The sequence below is a fragment of the Hylobates moloch genome, unplaced genomic scaffold (assembly GCF_009828535.3).
Source record: "Hylobates moloch isolate HMO894 unplaced genomic scaffold, HMol_V3 SCAFFOLD_54, whole genome shotgun sequence".
Taxonomy (NCBI): Eukaryota; Metazoa; Chordata; class Mammalia; order Primates; family Hylobatidae; genus Hylobates; species Hylobates moloch.
Genome location: NW_026652329.1, coordinates 210,795 through 233,499, shown reverse-complemented (window position 1 = coordinate 233,499; position 22,705 = coordinate 210,795). Strand labels below are relative to the sequence as shown.

Sequence of the window (22,705 nt, the reverse complement as noted above, 5' to 3'; positions counted from 1 at the left end):
ACCCCACATTTCCCCTCAGCATTGCCCTGTTAGAACTTCTCTGTGAGGGCTCTGCCCCTGTGGCAGAGTTCTGCCTGGGCACCAGGCTTTCCCCCACATCATCTGAAATCTATGTGGGAGCTGCCAAACCTCTTTTACTCTTGCATTCTATGTGCCTGCAGGTTTAATACCACATAGAAGCCACCAAGGCTTATGGCTTGCATCCTCTGGACAGGCAGCCTGAGCTATATCTGGGGTCCTCTGAGCCACAGCTGGAGCTGTAGTAGCTGGGATGCAGGGAGCAGTGTCCTGAGGCTGAGCAGGGCAGTGGTACCCAGTGCCTGGCCCCCTAAACCATTCTTTCCTCCTACGTCTGTGGGCCTGTGATGGTAGGGGCTGTCTCCAAGTTCTCTGAGATTGCCTTTGAGGCCTTTTTCCCATTGTCTTGGATATTAGCACTTGGCTCCCATTTAGTCATGCTAGTTTCTCTAGCAAGTAGTTGCTTCATACTCTGCTGGGATTCTTTCTCTGCCACATGGCCAGGCTGCAAATTTGCTGAATTTTTATCCTCTGCTTCCCTTTTGAATATAAGTTCCAACTTTAAGTCATTCCTTTGCTCCCATATCTGATCATAGGTTGTTACAAGGAGTCAGGCCACATCTTGAATCCTTTGCTGCTTAGAAATTTCTTCTGCCAGAGACCCTAAATCACCACTCTTAAGTTCAAACTTCCACAGATCCTTGGTACATGAACACAATGCAGGAGTTCTTTGCTAGGGTGTAACATGAGTGACATTTATTCCAGTTCCCAGTAACTTCCTCATTTCCATCTGAGACCTCACTAGGCTGGACTTCACTGTCCATATTTCTATCAGTATTTTGGTCACAACAATTTAACCAGTCTCTAAGAAGTTACAAACTTTCATCCTCTTTTTTTTTTTTTAGACAGGGTCTTGCTGTGTCATCTAGGCTGTAGTGTAGTGGCATGATCATGGCTCATTGCAACCCTGATCTCCCAGCTCAAGTGACTTCCTACCTCAGCCTCCTGAGTAGCTGGTACTACAGGTCCATGCCACCATGTCTGGCTAATTTTTTATTTTTTTGTTGAGACAAGGTCTCATTATGTTGCCCAGGCTGGTCTCGAACTCCTGGCCTCAAGCAATCCTCCTACCTCAGCCTCTCAAGCGCTGGGATTACAGTTGTGAGCCACTGCTCCTGCTCCTCCTGTCTTCTTCTGAGCCCTCCAGACTCTTCCAATCTCTGCCTGTTACCCAGTTCCAAAGTTGCTTCCACATTTTCAGGTATCTTTTTTAGCAATGCTCCGCTTCTTGGTACCAATTTTCTGTGTCAAGCGTTCTTGCACTGCTATAAAGAAATACCTGAGACTGGGTAATTTATAAAGAAAAGAAGTTTAATTGGCTTACAGATATGCAGACTATACAGGAAGCATGGTATCAGCATCTGCTCAGCTTCTGGTGAGGGCCTCAGGAAGCTAACAATCATGGCGGTAGGTAAAATGGGAGCAGGCATGTCACACGGTGAGAGTGGGAGCAAGAGAGAGCGGAGAGGTACCACACACTTTTAAACATCTAGATCTCACAAAAACTCATTATCGTGAGGACAGCATCAAGCCATTTATGAGGGACCCATCCCCATGACCAAACCACCTCCCGCTAAGCCCCACCTCCAATGATGGGGATTACATTTCAGCATGAGATTTGGAGAGGAGAATCATCCAAACTATATCAGAAGTGAAGTATTGAGAGTGGTACGAGTATAGAAAGAAGAAACAGGTTTGTTTGTCTTTCCCCCCAACAGTTCTCTAGCACTAGCAGATGGATAAAAGGACAGACAACAGATGAGACATTTGTAGGAGCTTCAAGAGAGTTGCTGCAAATTCTCCACTTTGACGCTGCAGGAGGTGGCTTCTCTGTAATTTCTGAACTTCTGGATTTATTGAAAGCTAGCAGCAGTCCTTTTTGACTCTACTCTCCCCTGGTCCTTCCAACTGTTTTGTAAGCTCTTATTCCCTGTGTTAAATCTCTTCTTGTTTTAAATACCTAGAGTAGATTCTACTTTCCTGACTGAACCCTGACTAAACAATTAAGTTTAGTAAAGTGCTAGGCACTCAATAATAATTAGCTGTTACTAATGGGAATAGGAAAACTGAGAAGCATGTCTATTTACTTTCTTACCTCATCATATTTTCTTTTTTCATTTTCCAGTTGTTTAAGTAGGGCCTCTTGTTGCTGAATTCTGGATTGTTGCTGAGAACAGGTCATTTCCAGTAGATTTTCTTTATCTTGTAAGGTTCTCACTTGCCTGTGTAACTCATCTACGTTCTCATATAGAAGTTTCCTGAGGGCAATTAATGTACATTAATTCACACTATGAATTGCAAATGAAATTCAGACCTAAAATTTTTATGGCATCACAAGGGATTTTTTTTTTTTTTGGTTCATTGAAGTAGGGTATGTGTCTATAAGCTAAAGGGACCAACACAGGGAACCTCTTTTGTGATAGAAGCTTTCCTTAGTTCTCTCACTCACTCATTAAAATGACTCTATGAGGAAAAAGTAGTTGTCCTTATTTCAGAGATGAGGAAGTTGTGGTAGAGAGAACAGTTAAGACAAGGTGGAGGTAGGGCTCGAATCCTGAATCCCATATTCTTTCTTCCTTACTGCTTTACGAGTTGAGCCCTTCATCTTCTGGGTTCAAGGTAATGTTAGTTACAAGCACTATTGATAATAATAAGCACACATTAACACTGCTATAAATGAATCATAAATGAGCCTGCATTTTATTAGAAAATTTACCATTTTCCAAAAGAGGGTAAAGGAACTCAGAGAATTTTACATCAAATATGGTACCCTGGTATACTAAATATTTTGAATGAAAGGCCCTTAGAGATCAGCAGATGCTAGAAGAGGCTTTTCTCTTATCTGCATGAAGACTGGACTTACCAAGGAGAACAATTATACACATCCCCTCCCTGAAATTGCATTATTTATGGATCTTCAGAAAAGAAGATTGAGGAATATAACAATACCTCCACAGTCCTTTTCACAAGACAACAGCTATCTCTTAAACTCATTCAAATTCCCAGGAGAATCATTTATGAATTAATTTTTGTCTCCAGGGTCCCTTCACTCTCCCTAATGAGTTACTGTCCCTTCGAATTGTCTACATTCCTCATCTCCCTCTCCCCTGGAAACGGGTATATAAGCTTCTGCAACACACTCTGATGCTGGGTCATCACACTTGATTTTCCCTACCCCACATTAATAAAGTCGTGTTTGCTTTTTCTCCTATTAATCTGCCTTTTGTCACTTGACTTTTCAGAAAACCTTCAGAAGGAGAGGGGAAATTTTCCCTCCACCCCTACAAGGGCCATTAGCACTTTGCTCTTTCAGTCTCATTATGAAACCGGACCAACTGTCCCATAGAAATTACATTTACAGTTTTTTGAACAAATGTAGAAATGTACCCTCCCAGTTTTAAAACTTGAAATTTACATCTGAGTTCCTCCTTCAGGAGACTGACTCTCAGGCAAGACACTAAAATTCACCAGATCATAGCATCCAGAAAATGAGATGCCTCATTCCTCATGATTGGTTCCTTACCCCTCACTAATTCCTGTTTTATATTCCTTCCCTGCTATAACCCCCCAAATTTTAGTTGGTCAGGGAGATAGATTTGAGACTGATCTCCCATTCTTCTCAACTGTGGCACCCTAATAAAGCCTTCTTCCCTGGCAATACTCATTGTCTTAGTAATTGGCTTTCTGTGCACTAAGCAATGGGACCTAGACCAAACCCCTGGCATTTCAGTAATAGAGTACAGTTTGTGGAAAGAGTTTTCTGAGGATTTCAGACCAAGGTTCTCCAGACTTAGAAGATTCATCTCGAAGACTGTGATGATGATAAAGAAATAGTACTGGTGGGCAAAAGTCTCACCTGCATGCTAGAGCAGTAAAATACTGACATTAGACAAGTTTGCTTAATCTAACTTCAGTATTCTGAGAAATCAACAGGTTATTGGGGGACGATTATATTTGAGACATGGGCTCACATCCCTCCACGTCTAGTTCTCCTTATGTTTCTTGGATGTAAGTGCAGACTCTCCAAGGACTGCTATAGCTAATTTTCTACCATTCACATCTACTTCTACAGCAATATCCTCTCTTTCATCTCTGCTTCATCTAATTCACTGTATACCTGCTATTATGGCCTACTTCTTTTTGTTTTCATGCTCAATTTCCAGACTAAGAGATAAGCCTTGGAACTAAACGAGAAGTTTTGATCCACTGAAACTAAAAACACTTGAGTTATTGGCAGTAAAATTTGAGAGCTGAAAACTAGAATTGGAAAGTAGGAATTTGGCTGGACATGGTGGCTCACATCTATAAGCCCAGCAATTTGGGATGCCAAGGTGGGAGGATTGCTTGAGCCCAAAAGTTCAGGAGCAGCCTGGGCAACATAGTGAGAACTCATCCCTATAAAAAATTTTTAAAAAATTAGACAGGCATGGTGGCATGTGCCTGTAGTCCCAGCTACTTGGGAGGCTGAGGTGGGAGAAGTGCTTGAGCCTGGGAGGTCAAGGCTGCAATGAACTGTGATCGCACCACTGCACTGCAGCCTGGGCAATAGAGTGAGAACCCATCTCTACAAAAAGAAAAAAGCAAAGTAGGAAGTCAACATTAAAACAGCAACTCAAGAATATGCGAGAAGTTAATTGATATAGAGTTTGAAAAATAAAAGACTAACAAACCAGGTCTGCCAGTGAATAAAATCAAGAAATTGGTGTACTGATAAGACTCCCTGCATTCTCTGTAGCCTGAGCCTCTTTTAGTAGTCAGAGTGTTCTTTCTAAATTGCAAACTAATCATATAACTTCCTCTGCTTAAAATCCTATAGTGGCTCCCCATTACTCTTATTTATATATATATTTTTTCTCTTCCTTGATTCAGGAACCCCATACTCTTAAGGTAAAGTCCAAACTGTTCACCATGGCTTGATAGATTCTGCATGAGAAATGGGCACCGTGGCTCATGAGCATCTGTGGCACTATGGCTCACACCTCCTAACACTTTGGGAGTCTGAGGCTGGAGGATCACCTGAGGCCAAGAGTTCTAAAACAACCTGAGCAACATAGGGAGATCCTGTCTCTAAATTTTTTTTTAATTAGCTGGGCATGTTGGGCATGCCTATAGTCCTAGCTACTCAGTAGGTGGAGGCAGGAGGATCACCTGAGCCCAGGAGTTCAGGGCTGCAGTGAGTCATGATTGTGCCACTGTATTCCAGCCTGGGCAACAGAGCAAGATCCCTGACTCTAAACAAACAAACAAACAAACAAACAAACAAAAAAATCTAAGGTTCTGCATGAGCTAGGCCTACCTCACCTTCCTCATCTCATTTTCTCACCACTGTCCCTAACCTCATTTTCTTTCAGCCAATGAACTTTTTCACTTCCTCAAAGTCGTCCTCCATACTATTCTCTATTTAGCTTCTTGATACCAACCACTTCATTCTCAACTTAAATCACTTTCTTTGAGGAAGTCTTTCTTAAGCTCCCTCACTCCATAGGTATCTGTGTTATGTACTATCATGGCAACCTAAACCTTCTTTAGTATAACACTTACCACACTTCATCATACTTCATTGCAGTTGCAAAGTCTTATGTATAAAGATATTTATTATAGCTTTATAATAGCAAAAAAGTCTAAAAGATATAAGTATTACATAAAGTATGATATATCTGTGTAACAGAATGTCATGCAACTGTTTAAACTGATACTATGAAACCATAAATCAATAAGAAAAAGAGAGATGGAAAATTCTAAATATTTGGGATAAACAACACGCTTCTAAATAATACATGAGTCAAAGAGGAGGTCTCAATAAATTAAAAATATTTTGAACTAAATGAAAATGAATACAACTTACAAAATGTATAGGATACAACATAGCAGAAAACTTGTAGTATTACATGCATACATTATAAAGGAAGAAAAATTTAAAATCAGTAATCTAAGCTTTCACCTTAGGAAACTAGAAAAAGAAGAACATTATAAGCCTAAAGCAAGCAGAAGCAAAGAAATAGTAAAAATGAGAGTATTAGTCAATGGGATTGAAAACAAGAAAACAATAGAGAAAAATCAATGAAACCCAAAGTTCGTTCTTTGAAAAGGTGAATAAAATAGACAAACCTCTAGCCAGGCTAACTAATAAATAGAGAATATTAATAATATAAAAAATGTGGCCAGGCACAATGGCTCACATCTATAATCCCAGCACTTTGGGAGGCTGAGGCAGGAGTATCACTTGAACGCACAAACTTGAGACCAGCCTGGGCAACACAGCAAAGCCCCATCTCTATTTTATAAATAAAACATTTAAAAAAATATCAAAATGAAAGAGGGGCCACCACTACTAACTCCATGGACATTAAAAGGATAATAAAGGAATATTATGAACAACTCTGCCTACAAATATGATAACTTACATTATATGGACTGATGCTTTGAAAGACACAAACTACGAAAGCTCACACAAGAAGAAATAGATAATCTAAGTTGGCCTATATCTGTTAAAGAAATTGAATCAATAATTAATTACCTTCCAAAAATAAAGCACTAGGCCCAGATGATTTCATGGTGAATTCTACCAAACATTTAAGAAAGAAATGATACCAATTCCCTGCAATCTCTTCCAAAAAAAATTGAAGGAGAGGGGACACTTCCTAAGTAATTTTTTGAGACAAACATTACCCTAATACCAAAACCAGATACAGATATTATGTGATAGGAAAACCACAGACCAATACCTTCATGAACAGGTTCAAACTCAGTGTGGTCTGTTAAATTCCACATGACCTAGGTCTAGCTTACCTTTCTAGCCTCATTTTCTTGCCACTTTCCTTGTCTCTAAACATTTTGTTCTGGCCACATGAACTTTTTTCATCTTACTGAGAAGATTATGATGATAATGACGACAATAGTAACAACAATAACATCCAATATTACAATAACAACCCTTTTTTTTTTTTTGAGATGGAGTCCCGCCTGTTTAGCCTGCTCTGTTGCCCATGTTGGAGTGCAGTGGCACGGTCTTGGCTCACAGCAACCTCCGCCTCCTGGGTTTAAGCAATTTTCTTGCCTCAGCCTCCCAAGTAGCTGGGGTTAACATGTGTCTGCCACCATGCTTGGCTAATTTTTGTATTTTTAGTAAAGATGAAATTTCACTATGTTGGCCAGGGTGGTCTCAAACTCCTGACCTCAAGTGATTTGCCTGCCTCTGCCTCCTAACGTGCTGGGATTACAGGTGTGAGCCACTGGTGCCAGGCCTAATTTAAATTAAATAAAATTAACTATAGTTTAACAAATATATTTTTAATACAGTAGCTTTGTAACATTTTGACTTGTCTAGTTTCCCAGAATTCCTTCTGTGTAAGTTTCTGGTTATAGTGGCCCACAGGAGATAATATTTGTGTAAGATTTAGAGAACAGAATTGAAACATTTTTTCCAAGTGGAAGGTTGGAGCAGGCACTTTTATAGTTTATAAACACTGCTAGATATCTGCTGCTCACCTTGGCATGACACAACAGCCAGGCCTACAACTGCTCCACCTTCCCTTGAATCCTCCTTCACCTTTTCCATCTCCTGGGCCAGATGTCTATTTAGCTCCTTGATGAAGGGTGCCAGTTTCTCCTGTAGGATACCTACACTTTATCAAGGTTAGAGGCAGCAAGAACTGACATGGGTTCCAGTCCATCTTCATGGTTTCCACCTTGTTGCTTTTCCACTTTACATTCAGCTTCATTTCCTGATTGTTTGCCCTGCAGACTTCAAGCTCTAGCATAAGATGCAAAGATGACAGCCATACAGACTGCATAACCAGTTCCCACAATTGCATAAGACCAAGTCCCTGTAATAAGGCTTTTATTAAATATATATTCCTACTGATTCTATTTCCTGGTAGAAGTGCTTATTACGTGCCAGGATATATATTATGTCACTGAAATAGAAGAAACTGGGAAAAATCTAAATGTTCAACAATAAAGGATTTATTAAATTGTGACATATCATTAAAATAATATTCTAGAAAAAGTGTAATGTCAGATAAACAGATCACAATATTTTAAGTGAAAAAGTAGGTTACAATCTAACTATTTAAATCAGGGTTACTTTCTTCCAGATTATGAAACAATATACACTATAGAGTCCCCTTTTGGTAGAATAATTTCCCTATATATTTTATTTTCCTACACTTAGTTTAAACAGTGCATACATATTTCTTCTTAGCAAATCTTCACAAGAGATGTATAGAACTGGCATTACAATTCCCACTTTAGAGATAAGGACACTAAGCAAGAACAAACATCAAATTTATGGTGAAACTAAGGTGGAAGAATGCTGAAGTCATTGATGCTTTAATGAAAAGTTTAAAGAGACAACAGCCCAAAGAAATCAGCAGTTTACTAATGGATAAGTCATTTTAAGAAGGGATGAGATGATGTTGAAGGTGAGGCCCACTGTGGCAGACCATCCACACCAATTTACAAGGAAAAAATTAATTTTTTTGTGCCCTAATTGAAGACTGATGATTAGCAGCAGAAACAAAAGCCAATATCATAGACATCTCAATTGATTCAGCTTACCACAATTCTGACAGAGAAATCAAAGTTTAGCAAACTTTCCACTTGATGGGTGCCAAAACCATTGCATTCAGATTAGCTACAGACAGGAGCAAAGCTTTCAATGGGAATTTTACATAAGTGGGATGAAGATCCTAAAGCATTTCTTTGAAGAATTGTAACAGGAGAAGAACCATGGCTTTACCAATATGATCCTGAAGACAAAGCACAATCAAAGAAATGGCTACCAAGAGGAGGAAGTGGTCCAGTCACAGCAAAAGTGGACCAGTCAAGAGCAGAGGTCATGCCAACAGTTTTTTGTGATGCTCAAAGGATTTTGCTTATTGACTTTCTAGAAAGCCAAATGATAACCTGTTTATTATGAGAGTGTTTTGAGAAAGGTAGCCAAAGCTTTATTTTAAAAAATGCCTGGGAAAGCTTCACCAGAGTCTTTCTCCACCATGACAATGCTCCTGTTCATTCCCCTTATCAAACAAGGGCAATTTTCCAAGAGTTTTGATGGGAAATTATTAGGCATCCACCTTACAGTCCTGATTTGGCTCCTTCTGACTTCTTTTTGTTTCCCAATCTTAAAAAATATTTAAAGGGCACCCATTTCTCTTCGGTTAATAATGTGCAAAAGACTGCAATGACATGGTTAAACTCCCAGGCTTCTCACTCAGTTCTTTAGGGATGGACTAAATGGCATGCATCATCACTTACAAAAGTGCCTTGACCTTGATGGAGCTTATGTTGAGAAATAAAGTTGTTTTTTTGAGACAGGGTCTCATTCTGCCACCCAGTCCAGAGTGCAGTGTTTCAATCATGGCTCACTGCAGCCTCAAACTCCTGGGCTCAAGTGATCCTCCTGCCTCAGCCTCCTGAGTAGCTGGGACTACAGGAGTGCACTGTCATGCCTGGATAATTTTTTTTTTTTTTTTTTGGTAGAGACAAGGACTCACTATGTTGCCCAGGCTGGTCTCAAACTCCTAGGCTCAAGTGATCCTCCTGCCTCAGCATCCCAAAGTGCTGGGATTACAGGTGTGAGCCACTGCACCTGGCCAATATATTGTTTATTTTATCTTTCAATTCAATTTTTCCACAAACTCTGTGAAGTCCCCTTGTATAAAATATCAACTTCATTGTAGTTTGAATTTTGTCAGACTACATGTCAGAGCAAATTCCAGAGTATTTCATAGGCAAGTCAGTCAAGAATATTTACTGTTACCACTAGGTGTGTCCCAGAACCAGAATAAATAATCTCTGCCTTTAAAAATCTCACACTGTAGTGTCACAGGTAAACTAGAAAATAAGCAATTAGAATACAGTGTGGTAAGTGCAATACATCAGGAATTGTGTGTGGCTGAGTTTACTTCACTGGGGACAGAGCAGAAATACTCTCTGATATTCTGTTAGAGTAAATTAATATTGCTGATTAACTCAGTCATGGCTAAACACACAGGAAACTGAGATCTCTGCTCCTCTTACCTCTTCTGTTGTTCTTCTTGATATTGTTGCTTTACTTTAGCTTCATTTTCTGTTGCTTCTTTTATCTTTTCCTCTAGCTGCTGCTTCTCTGAAATGCAAGTGTCTGTGAGACAGACTTTATGAGCATGTTCTAATTTCCGCTGCAGGTCCAAAATCTTGAATGAAAAAAAGTTTACAAGTAAAGCATTAAGAAGAGTGTGACCTTTTTTCAAATTCCCCTAGGGAATAACATAAATAGCAAACATAGCAGTGCTAACATGTTGATCTGACCTCAAGTAAAAAGAGTAGCTGGATTTAATTTTAAAATAAATTGTTTAATTTTTGCAGTATGTAATGCATTCATATAATTCAATGTGTGTGCATAAAAGAAGCTACAGGCCAGACATGCTGGCTCATGCCTGTAATCCCAGAACTGTGGGAGGCTGAGCTGGGTGAATCGCTTGAGCCTCAGGATTTCAAGACCAGCCTGGGCAACATGGTAAAACCCTATATCTACAAAAAAATACAAAAATTAGCAGGGCGTGGTGGTGAGTACCTGTACTCCCAGGTACTCAGGAGGCTGAGGTGGCGGGAATCACCTGAGCCCAGGGAAGCTGAGGTTACAGTGAGCTAAGGATTGCGCCACTGCACTCCAGCCTGGGTGACAGAGTGAGACCCTGTCTCAAAAAAAAAAAAAAAAAAAGAAAAGAAAAAAAGAAGCTATATAGTGGAAAGTCTCCTTCCCATCCCTGTCCTACTTCCACCAAATTTTCCTCTACCGAATAGGTAATCATGGTTTTTAATTTCTTATGTACTCCTCCAGAAATTTATGTATACATATATAAACACATATTATATAGTTATCCCCCATACATATAAATTTTACACAAATGATGACATACTATACCATATGTAATTAGGTACCTTACTTTTTTATAGCAATACACATTTGGTCATTTTTCCGTATTATATGCACATATTGAGTTGTCTTCTCTTTCACAGTTGCATACCACTCCACTGTAAGGGTATACCATAACTTATTTAACCAATGCCCTGCTGGTGAACATTTAAGCTGATTCCAATCTTTTGCTATTATAAACAATACTATTACAAACAATGTCTGCAGATTAAATTATGAGGTGTAGATTTACTAGGGCAAAGGTTATGAGTATTTGTTTGTTTGATAGATAATGCCAAACTGCCTCCACAGGTATTAGACCAATTTACACTCCCAACAGCATGTGAGTGCACCTAGTTTCTCCACAGTGTGGTTAGATTCATGAATAACATTGCAAAACAAAATAGAATTCTCTTATAAACCAAGCACCTATTAGCATATTGCTTAGCATCAATAATAGTTTTTTTAATGCTCTGGGAGAACTAAAAATATGACTTATGAATTTGAGAGACCATTATATTTTAGAGTTTATATGCTAGATTTAAAGTGTCACTTACAAACATTTTTTCTTGCCTTTTTCATGTAGCAGCAAAAAAGCCCCCACATTTTTTAAAGATAAATTTCCTTTACACTTGTTTACTTATTTTTATAAACGCTTGTGTCACCTTAAATTGTGCCTGGTACATAGTAGGTGCTCAATAAATATTTGTTGAATGAATAGATTTCAGCAGGGTAGCTATTATCTATCTAATGTATTTCTGACCCAACAAGGAATCCTTTGCAATGGCTTGGCATCACATTCCCCACAAATATTCAGTGAATGCCAGTGGGTGTCACCCGTTTTCTAAGAGAGGGGCTTTCTGCATCAATCCCAAGCCCCTGCACCTAGGTCTCTGCATAGCCCACACAGCATGAGAGAGGAGAAGATGCAGAATGATTCAAGGGGAATGGTAGTAGGCAGCCAGCTGTCTGAGGCCAGCTCAAGTTCCTTGGAGCTGTTCTATTTAGTTCTGTCTAGGGAGAATTCTTACTTAAGGAATTCAGTACTAACTCCACAGACAAAAGCATCACCTCATTGGCTTCTCTGTCAATGATACATCCAAACTTTTGAAACTGCCACACAATTTAAGAAAGGGAACATTTCCAATACATTTGAAGCCCATTCTGTGACCCTCTTTGATTATCCCTCTTCCCTCCCCACCAGAGAAAACCAATATCCTGAATTTTGTGTTAATCACATCATTGCTGTTTCTTTTTAATAATCTCTGTTTTTTTGAGATGGGGTGTTGCTATATCGCCCAGGTGATCCTCCTGCCTTAGCCTCCAGAGTAGCTGGTACTACATGCATGCGCTACTATACCCAGCTAACTTATTCATTTTTGTAGAGACACAGTCTCACTATGTTGCCCAGGCTGGTATTGAACTTTGGGTTCAAGTGATGCTCCCATTTCATCCTCCCAAAGTGCTGGGATTACAGGTATGAGCCACCATGCTAATCGTTCCTTCCTTCCATCCATCCCTTCCTTCCTTCCTTCCTTCCTCCCTCCCTCCCTCCCTCCTTTCCTTCCTTCCTTCCTTCCTTCCTTCCTTCCTTCCTTCCTTCCTTCCTTCCCTCCCTCCCTCCCTCCCTCTCTCTCTTTGAGACAGAGTTTTGCTCTTGTCACCCAGGCTGCAGTGCAATGGTGTGATCTCAGCTCACTGCAACCTCCACCTCCCGGGTTCAAACAATTCTCCTGCCTCAGCCTCCTGAGTAGCTGGGATTAAAGGCACGTGCCACCACACCTGGCTAATTTTTGGATTATTAGTAGAGACGGGGTTTCACCATGTTGTTCAGGCTGGTCTTGAACTCCTGACCTCAGATGATCCACTCACCTTGGCCTCCCAAAGTGCTGGGATTATAGATTGAGCCACTGCGCCTGGCCATTCACCTCGCCTGGCCACTTGCCTCGCCTCGCCTCTCCTTTCCTTTCTTAAAAATAAGTTAATTCAGCCAGGCGTGGTTGCTCATGCCTGTAATCCCAGAACTTTGTTTGGGAGGCTGAGGTGGGTGAATCACGAGGTCAAGAGATCGAGACCATCCTGGCCAACATGGTGAAACCCTGTCTCTACTAAAAAGTACAAAAATTACCTGGTTGTGGTGGTGCGCACCTGTAGTCCCAGCTACTAGGGAGGCTGAGGCAGGAGAATCGCTTGAACCTGGGAGGTGGAGGCTGCAGTGAGCCGAGATCGTGCCACTGCACTCCAGTCTGGGGACAGAGCAAGACTCTGTCTCAAAAAAAAAAAAAAAAAAGTTAATTCTAGGGAAATGGCTGTTCCACAGACAGAGCAGGGCTACCCCATAGGCAGAGTAGCCTGGATGCTCTTTCTTTGCAACTGATACAAAGTGGGGGAAAGAACTCAGATTAGCAGTAATACTACTGTATAAATATACAATTTATTTTTTTGATCTTGTGTCAGGGGACATTTGGGTTGTTTCTAGTTTTCTGCTATTCGGAACAATGATATTATGAACATGACTATCTTCCTGTTTCCTGATACATACCTGCATATAACAGTTTTTCTTATGCCTAGTAGAAGTGTTAAGTTGTATGATGCACACATCTTTAAAACATTTACACTAATTAACTCTTCCAAGTGAAGTGAATATATGAGTTCTTGTTGCACCAAATCCTCACCAATATTTTGTATTGTCTAAGTTTTAAAATCTTGCCAATCTTTACCAATTTTACCAATTACTTTTTAATGGAATAATAACATCCATATGGTAAAGTAACATACATATATACATATGGTGAATAACATACATATCCTAAGTGTATTCAATGAAATCTGACTTGTATAACTACTTCCCCGACCAAGATGTAGAATACTTGCAGCACCACAGAGGATTCCCTCGTGCCCCCTTCAGTTAATACCTATCGCAAGAATAACCACTATCTTATCTCCATAGCTTAGTTTTATTTATTCTTGAACTTTATACTGTACATAGAATTGTATAGTATGAACTCATTTGTTCTGGTTTCTTTAACTCAACATTGGATTTTTTAGTTTAATTCAGATTGCTGTCATCTACTTTTTGATGTTTGCTTCATATTATATGGTTTGATGAAATTATTTTTTTATCCAATTTAACTCTCAAACTTGTGCATCAAAATGTACAACTGTTACATACTACTGCCACCTAGTGTTGGGCAATCTAAAATGAAGGGACAATATTTCAAAATGGTTCATTTCACAACACAAATCCCCCTACAAAATTATAAAATATGTTTGATGTGATGAATATGATAATTACCCTGATCTGATCACTATACATTATATCTATTTAAACATCACTATGTACCCCATGAACATGTACAATTGTTTCTCAATGAAAAAAACAAAATTTACATTAACAGCCAATGCAAATGAGAGAATAAGTCTTCTCAAATGTGAAAATATAAAACAAAAGCCATATGGGATCAGTCAGTTCTTTAAGTTCATGTTATAACTTTAATAAAACTGACCTTTTTAAGTCCATGAAGTTTTTACAATACACAAGAATTCCTAAAATTGTAGGAACAGGTGAAATCAAAACAGAAGAAAACATGGGAGAGAAAAAAAATCTTAGAATTCTATCAAGTCTGCATCATACTTATTTCTTAAAATCCTCAGGGAAATAAGATTTCAGTAGTGGTATTCAGTGCATGCTATTTATTAAGCATGAGGATAATTACCTTTTCCTCTGCATCAGCAACTTTAGATTTCTCCTGAGCCAGCTTTTCCTGTAGGTTGTTCTGTGATTTAATGCTCTGAGTCTGTTTAAGTACTTCCAACTCCAGTTCCTTGATTTTCTGCTGACAGTGCTTGCACTCTGCCGTGAGTGAAGAGCACATCTTTGTACTGTCTAATAACTTCTGTTGGGCATGCTTTAGTTCAATCTTTATCTAGAGGTAGAGAATAAGTTAAGAGTAATACAAATAAGTGTGGAATGAATGTGAACTAGAATAAGCAGCTTTCAAAGGAGTGTAGTCCCCTAAAAGCCAACAAATACCAATGTCACATGGCTGAGTACCTCTTTAGAGCTGCCATGTGTTAGTAACAGTTTCCAAAGTTTAGTCAGATGGCAGTTAGACAAAGGAATTTTCCTGAGTTTCTATATATGCATGGTCTAAACATTTTCCATCCTTTCTTCAATCTAGTCCAAACTGGCTTTCATCCCCACTACTCCAGTGAAACTTTCTGCCAAGGGTACTAGCTGACCTCTTCATTGCCAGAATAAATCCAACGGACAAGTGATTTCTCAGTGGCATTCTGTGATACCAAACTTTGCTGGTTTTCACTTAGCTCTCTGCTTTTATTTCTTGGTCTTCTTTGTAGACTCTTCCAATGCTACCCAACATGGGAGTATTATTGGACTCTTCTAGGCCTAGAGAGTAGATGATTTGCTATCCATTTCTATAATTTGAAATGCCATTTTATGCCAATACTTGCCAAAATGAAACTCCTTGATTCTGCCCATATCTCCAAAGTCTTTTTTTCTCTGTCTTCCCAATTTCAGTAAATAATGCCACCATCCAAACTTTTGTGCAGGTCAGTAATCCCTGAGTCTTCCTTTTCCATTATGAACCAATTCCAATCATTTAGCACATGCTGTCATTCTATCCCCACAATACAACTTGCATTAATCCATTTGTGTCATTTTTTTGCCACCACCCTAGTCTAGGGCATCATCTCTAGCCTGGGCTATAGCAACTGCCTCTGCACTGGTCCAACCACTTCCATTTTTACTCTCTTCTAATCTATCCTCTAATGCTGTGGCCAAATTTTCTTTTAAAAACATAAATTGAACTACTTGACACCCTTGCTTAGAATCTTTCAGTGGTCCCTCACTCCAGATCCCACTAGCTTGCCTGGCTTTGTATGCTCTGGCGCTTGTCTATCTCTTTAAAACCATCTTGTTATTTCTCCTTCTCCCACTGTAACTCCTGTCACACTGGTTTGTATTAAGAGTTTCCGATACACTAAATTTTTTCCACACTTCCCTCTGCCAGAAATGCTTTCCCTTTTCCCTTCTCATTGTATGGTTGCCTACCTATTCTTCGGGTCTTAGCTTAAATGTCACTTTGCAGGGGGCAATTTTCAGAATCATTTAATCTGAAATGTCCTTACTCATCACTGTACCACATTTGTTTCCTTCATCAAACATATCATGATTTATAATTAAGTATGCATTTATATACCTGTTTATATCCCCTTTACCCACTTTAAATTCCAAGAAAGCAGAGACTATGCTTTTAATTCATTTCTTAACACCAACGCCTATCAAAGAACCAGAGAGTAGGTGATTAATCAGTTATTTACTGAGCACGTAAATGAATGATATTCTAAAAAATATCAGAACGTAGTGAATGTATACACTGGGCAGGGAAGGCTCGTAGACAAAAGTGGTGAGAGAAAATTTACTTTGTTTTAATGGTAAATAGAATTCCCTGGTCTCAAAGCTTTTCAACTGAATTAATAGGGATGATAGCTATAATGTCCTTCATCTGTGCTTTCTCTATATTAACCAATCAGATTATATAAACTGAATCTAAAAGTTAATTGTGTTCAACCTCTTTGAGCATCAGTTTCTTCATCTGTAATATGGGGATAATAACTACTTACCTCATAGGATAGTTGTGAGGCTGCATTAAATGAGACAAAGCAATCAAAGCCTCAAGAATAGAGCCAGACACATAGGAAACACCTAACAAAAGTTAAGTGTTGCTATTCAATAATTTCTTTTAGAAAATCTACTGCATTTGAAATACAGAGCTGAGGCATATGCTAATACTACTACTTTACATTTGTTAGGCTTTCACATCTATGAAGTGGCTGGCATTGGTATTTTAGCCCATTTTAGAGATAAAAAACTGAATCTCAAATAGTTGCCAGATGATAGAACCAAGGTCTGAATATAGATCTTCTGATTCTAATCCAGTACTCTATACTATATTTACTCTAAACTGCGAAATATGCGTATTTATTATTTCTCTAAAAAGAATACATTAGAGTGGATCAACAAGCTAAAATTTGGTTCTTTGAAAAGTCTAATAAAATGAATAAACTTCTAGTGAGGCTGATCAAAGAAAAAGCAACAAGGCAAAGGTAACTAATATTATAAAAGTGAAATGACCATCATTATATATTTTTTCTTCTTTTTTTCAAAAGCTACCTTTGTTAAAATGTATATATTTTAAAAAGAAGACAAGATGAATAAATTTCTGTAAAACTTTAAAAAATTTAAATGAAATGGAAACTTTAGAAAAATAAAATATAACAAAGTTGATGCAAAAAAAAAGAACTTGACTTCTCATAACTATTAAAGAAATGGAACTAGAAATTGAAAACCTACTCAAAAGAAAGCAAAATCAGAAGGCTTTAGGGATGAGTTTTTTGCAATAATTTAAGAAGAAATCATTGTAACTTAATACAAACTCTTCTAGAAGACAGAAAAAGAGGGTATATTACCCATTTTTATTTTAAGATGCTAGGATAACCTTGATATCAAAATCTGACAAGGACATTGCAGGAAGTAAATGACAGACTAGTCTCACTGTTGAGCAAAGTTGCAAACATCCCAAAGACATATTGGCAAGCCAAATCCAGCATTGTAGGAAAAGAATGATAATTTATGATGAAGTTAGGTTTATCCCAGGAATGCAAAATTGGATTAACATTAGAAAATCAGTCAAAGTAATTCAGCATATTAACAGATTAAAACTTTTAAAAAACCTTCTCAAAATATTCAGAAAAAAATTTATGAAATTCAACATGTATTTGTCATAAAACATTGAACAAACTAACACTAGAAAGCAATTTCCTTAATGTAATAAATAATATCTATTTTTATTTATTTTTCTTTCTTTCTAAAGTACATTTGGATAAAATATCTATTTTTAAAAAGCTATAAAATCATACTAAATGGTGAAATTTGAGAGCTTTTCCTTTGAGACTGGGAATTAGAAAAGGATGCCTACTGTCACCAGTTCTATTCAGCACTGTGCTAGCCAGTAAACAGAACAAGAAAAAAGAATGAAAGGTTTAACATATGGAAACGAAGAAAGCAAATTGTCTTTAGATGATATGATTACTTGCATAGAAAATCCAAAATAACATATACATACATTGTAAGAATAAAAAAGTATGGGAAAGTTTTTATTAGAAAATGATTAAGTGAATTTTTATACATTGGGAAATAATTAGAAAATGAACATTTTTAAAGTTGCCATTTATAATAGTATGGAAAATATCAGCACCTGTGAATATGTCTAACAAAAGATATATAAGAAAATTTAAATATTGAGAGAAATTAAAAACCTAAATACACACTCTCTTCTTAAATTAGAGGATTCAATACTGCAAAGATGTAAATTCTGCCCAAATTGACCTATCGACTCAATGTAATTCCAACTGAAATCCCAAAAGGTTGTGTGTCAATATACGTGTGTTCTATGTGAGTTCATGTGAGTATTTGTGTGTAGCTTAACAAACTGATTATAAAACTTATATAGGAACCCCAAAGGCCAGGAATAGCCCAGATATCCCAGAAAAGAAGAACAAGGTGAAAAGATTTGTTCTATCAAATGTTAATATTTATATAAAGCTAAAATAATCATGATAGCATAGTATTGGCACAAGGGCAGACAAATAGAACAATGGAACAGAATAGGGATCTCAGAAATATACCACAATAGGCTGGGCATGGTGGCTCATGCCTGTAATCCCACACTTTGGGAGGCTGAGGTGGGCAGATCACCTGAGGTCAGGAGTTCGAGGCCAGCCAGGCCAATATGGTGAAACCCTGTATCTACTAAAAGTACAAAAAAATTAGCCAGGCATGATGGTGTGTGCCTGTAATCCCAGCTATTCGGGAGGCCGAGGCAGGAGAACTGCTTGAACCCAGGAGGCAGATGTTGCAGTGGGCCAAGATCATGCCACTGTACTCCAGCCTGTGTGACAGAGTGAGACTCCATCTCAAAAATAAATAAGTAAATACATAAATACATAAATAGACGTTAATGTAGAATAGCTTTATGACTTTGAAGTAGTAAGATATTTACTAAATCAGACCCCAAAAATCACTAATTATAATGAAAAATAATGATTATTAAAATTCAAAACTTTGATTCATCAAAAGATATATAAGCAGAATAAAAATGCAAGCCACAGAGTCGATGTTTGTAATACATACCTGATAAAGGGTTCATGTATTTAAAAAACTTCTATAAGTTAATGAAAAAATTAAAATGACAGAAACCCCAAATAAATATGAACAAAATCTTGAACAAGCACTTCACAAAACAGAAATTCAAATGCCAATTAAATGTATAAAAAGCTGCTCAACCTTGTTTGCAAACAGGCAAATGCACACTAAAACCACAAGGAACTACCGCTATACATGTATACTAGGTTTGCAAAAATTTTAACATCTGACAGTTCCAAGAGTTGGTGAGGATGTAGAGCAATGGGAACCTTCAGACACTGTTGGTGGAAGACTTTAGAAGGAGTTGAAGTAATACACATACTATGATAAAATAATTCCACTCCCAATCTCTTTCTAGAGGAATGTGTATTTATGGACATCAGGATACATGTGCATGAATGTTCACTGCAGCACTCTTTAAAAAGTAGAAACATTACTCAGTTCTATTCATATATCTTGCTACTCAGGAAAGAATCCGATATTTGTTGACTGAACATGTCTGAAATAATGTGCTGTTAAACCCTCTGTTCAAAGGCAAAGTTCTTTCAATAAAAGCTGCTCAAGTGTATAGAGTGCTTAGCTTATGAAACTTCATTTCCTCATTTTGCATTAATTTTTGAAGACCAGAAATGCCATTTCCAAAAATGTTAGTGGACGCATAAAAATGGTCAAATGCTTTGTTAAACAGAATGAAATGAGTGTATGTAAAAGTAAAGAAATTAAACCCTAAGAGCAAAATGCCTTAATATCATTGGTGGATCAATGTAGGTCAACAGGAAAAAATGTAATAAGCTTATCTCATAGATATTACCAAAAAGAAATTCTCAATCAAGTTTTAATAAACTTCCTATTTTTCTAGTAAAAACCCATTTCCCACCTTGCCATTCTAAACCAGCTCACCTTCTGTCTCATTTTTTTTTCATTTTCTCATTTTATTTTGGAGGGTTGGTATAACTTTTGAAATTTCAATGATAAGAACAAATCTATTACCTGTTGACTTCTTCTCAAAAGGCACTCTAGCCTTTTAGAAAGCCTAGAAGTTTCATTTTTCAAGAACAATCTTACTATGAAAAAAGTAAGACACAAACAATGAGTAGATAAGAAACAAATCAAAGAAAAAGAGGAAATCAAGTGTTCTGGAATATTTGGTAAATTGAATTTGTTCAAAATTAAGAAACCTAAACGTCTCATTGTAAACAGAAAGGGTACATACAAGTCCTTTCATAATATATTGTCTATTTACTCCACAGGCCAAGAAAGGTAAAGGTCTCTTGGGCCTGTGATCAAAGAGTCAACACAGGGTTTTGGTGATGCCGGTAATGATGAAATAAGACAACACTGGGGCAAACACTGTTACGGCCAATGACCTATGCATCCAAGGCAGCTTCTTCAGCTTCAAGTTGGGACAGTCGAGCACCAAGAAGAGGATCTACAATAGCGTCCTGGTACTGGTGGTGACAGAGCAGCAATCTGCCTGAGGCTCTGCAAGCCTATAACATTCTTTTTAACATCCCCAAGCTGGAAACATGTAAAATGTCCATAAGCCATAGAAAAAAATAAATAAAGTATGGCATTTTCTTACAATAGAATACTATAGTGCAAAAAAAATGAATAAATAATGGCTATATACTATAATAGGAATGAATCTTGCAGACAGTTATCATAAGGCAGACACAAGGTATAAATACTGATTATATTTTTGAAATATGAAAAATAGGGAAGACAACTATATTGTATGGGATTCATAAATAGTTGATAAAACTATAAAGTAAAGCAAGAGAGTTATTATCAAAATTAGTGGTTACTACTGGGGTGGTAAGGTGATGGGATTATGATGGGGACAAGGTGTGCAGAGGCCACTAGTGTGCTGGCATTGTTCTATTTCTTGTCCTGGGTAGTGTTTAAATGTCTATTTACTTTATGACAACTAGGTAAATTGTATGTTTTCTGTATTTTCTAAGTGTTATATTTTATAACAAAATGATTTAAAAGCAATAAGTTAGTATTTTGGGGTGGGGAGCCAAGATGGCCGAATAGGAACAGCTCCGGTCTCCAGCTCCCAGGCCGAGCGACACAGAAGACTGGTGATTTCTGCATTTCTGCTTGAGGTACCGGTTTCATCTCACTAGGGAGTGCCAAACAGTGGGTGCAGGACAGTCGGTGAAGCGCACTGTGCGCGAGCCGAAGCAGGGCGAGGCACTGCCTCACTCGGGAAGCGCAAGGGGTCAGGGAGTTCCCTTTCCTAGTCAAAGAAAGGGGTAACAGACGGCACCTGGAAAATCGGGTCAGTCCCACCCTCATACTGCGTTTTCCCAACGGGCCTGGAAAACGGCACACTAGGAGATTGTATCCCGCACCTGGCTCGGAGGGTCCTATGCCCACAGAGTCTCGCTGATTGCTAGCACAGCAGTCTGAGATCAAGCTGCAAGGCGGCAGCGAGGCTGGGGGAGGGGCGCCCGCCATTGCCCAGGCTTGCTTAGGTAAACAAAGCAGCCAGGAAGCTCGAACTGGGTGGAGCCCACCACAGCTCAAGGAGGCCTGCCTGCCTCTGTAGGCTCCACCTCTGGGGGCAGGGCAGAGACAAACAAAATGTCAGCAGGAATCTCCAGAGACTTAAACGTCCCTGTCTGACTGACAGCTTTGAAGAGAGTAGTGGTTCTCCCAGCACGCAGCTGGAGATCTGAGAACGGACAGACTGCCTCCTAAAGTGGGTCCCTCACCCCTGAGCAGCCTAACTGGGAGGCACCCCCCCAGAAGGGAAAGACTGACACCTCACTGGACCAGGTACTCCTCTGAGACAAAACTTCCAGAGGAACTATCAGACAGCTGAATTGGTGGTCTCACAAAAATCCGCTGTTCTGCAGCCACCGTTGCTGACACCCAGCCAAACAGGTTCTGGAGTGGACCTCTAGTAAACTCCAACAGACCTGCAGCTGAGGGTCCTGTCTGGTAGAAGGAAAACTAACAAACAGAAAGGACATCTACACCAAAAACCCATCTGTACATCACCATCATCAAAGCCCAAAAGTAGATAAAACCGCAAAGATGGGGAAAAAACAGAGCAGAAAAACTGGAAACTCTAAAAAGCAGAGCACCTCTCCTCCTCCAAAGGAACGCAGTTCCTCACCAGCAATGGAACAAAGCTGGATGGAGGATGACTTTGACGAGTTGAGAGAAGAAGGCTGCAGACGATCAAACTACTCTGAGCTACAGGAGGAAATTCAAAACAACAGCAAAGAAGTTAAAAACTTTGAAAAAAAATTAGAAGAATGGATAACTAGAATAACCAATGGAGAGAAGGGCTTAAAGGAGATGGAGGAGCTGAAAGCCAAGTTTCGAGAACTACGTGAAGATTGCAGAAGCCTCAGTAGCAGATGCGATCAACTGGAAGAAAGGGTATCGCAGATGGAAGATGAAATGAATGAAATGAAGCGAGAAGGGAAGTCTAGAGAAAAAAGAATAAAAAGAAATGAACAAAGCCTCCAAGAAATTTGGGACTA

At 38.7% G+C, this 22,705-nt stretch overlaps 1 protein-coding gene across 1 annotated transcript in view; it reads right to left on the bottom strand.

The window, feature by feature from the left end:
• Positions 1-22,705, bottom strand: part of LOC116463701 (coiled-coil domain-containing protein 30-like) — a 159,004-nt gene that overhangs the window by 65,528 nt on the left and 70,771 nt on the right. Inside the window, exons 7-9 of the mRNA XM_032146915.2 lie at positions 14,695-14,904; positions 10,102-10,256; positions 2,174-2,336 (exon numbers count right to left, since the gene is read on the bottom strand). Of these exons, the coding sequence (XP_032002806.1) occupies positions 2,174-2,336; positions 10,102-10,256; positions 14,695-14,904 (528 nt within the window). The remainder of the gene's footprint in view (positions 1-2,173; positions 2,337-10,101; positions 10,257-14,694; positions 14,905-22,705) is intronic.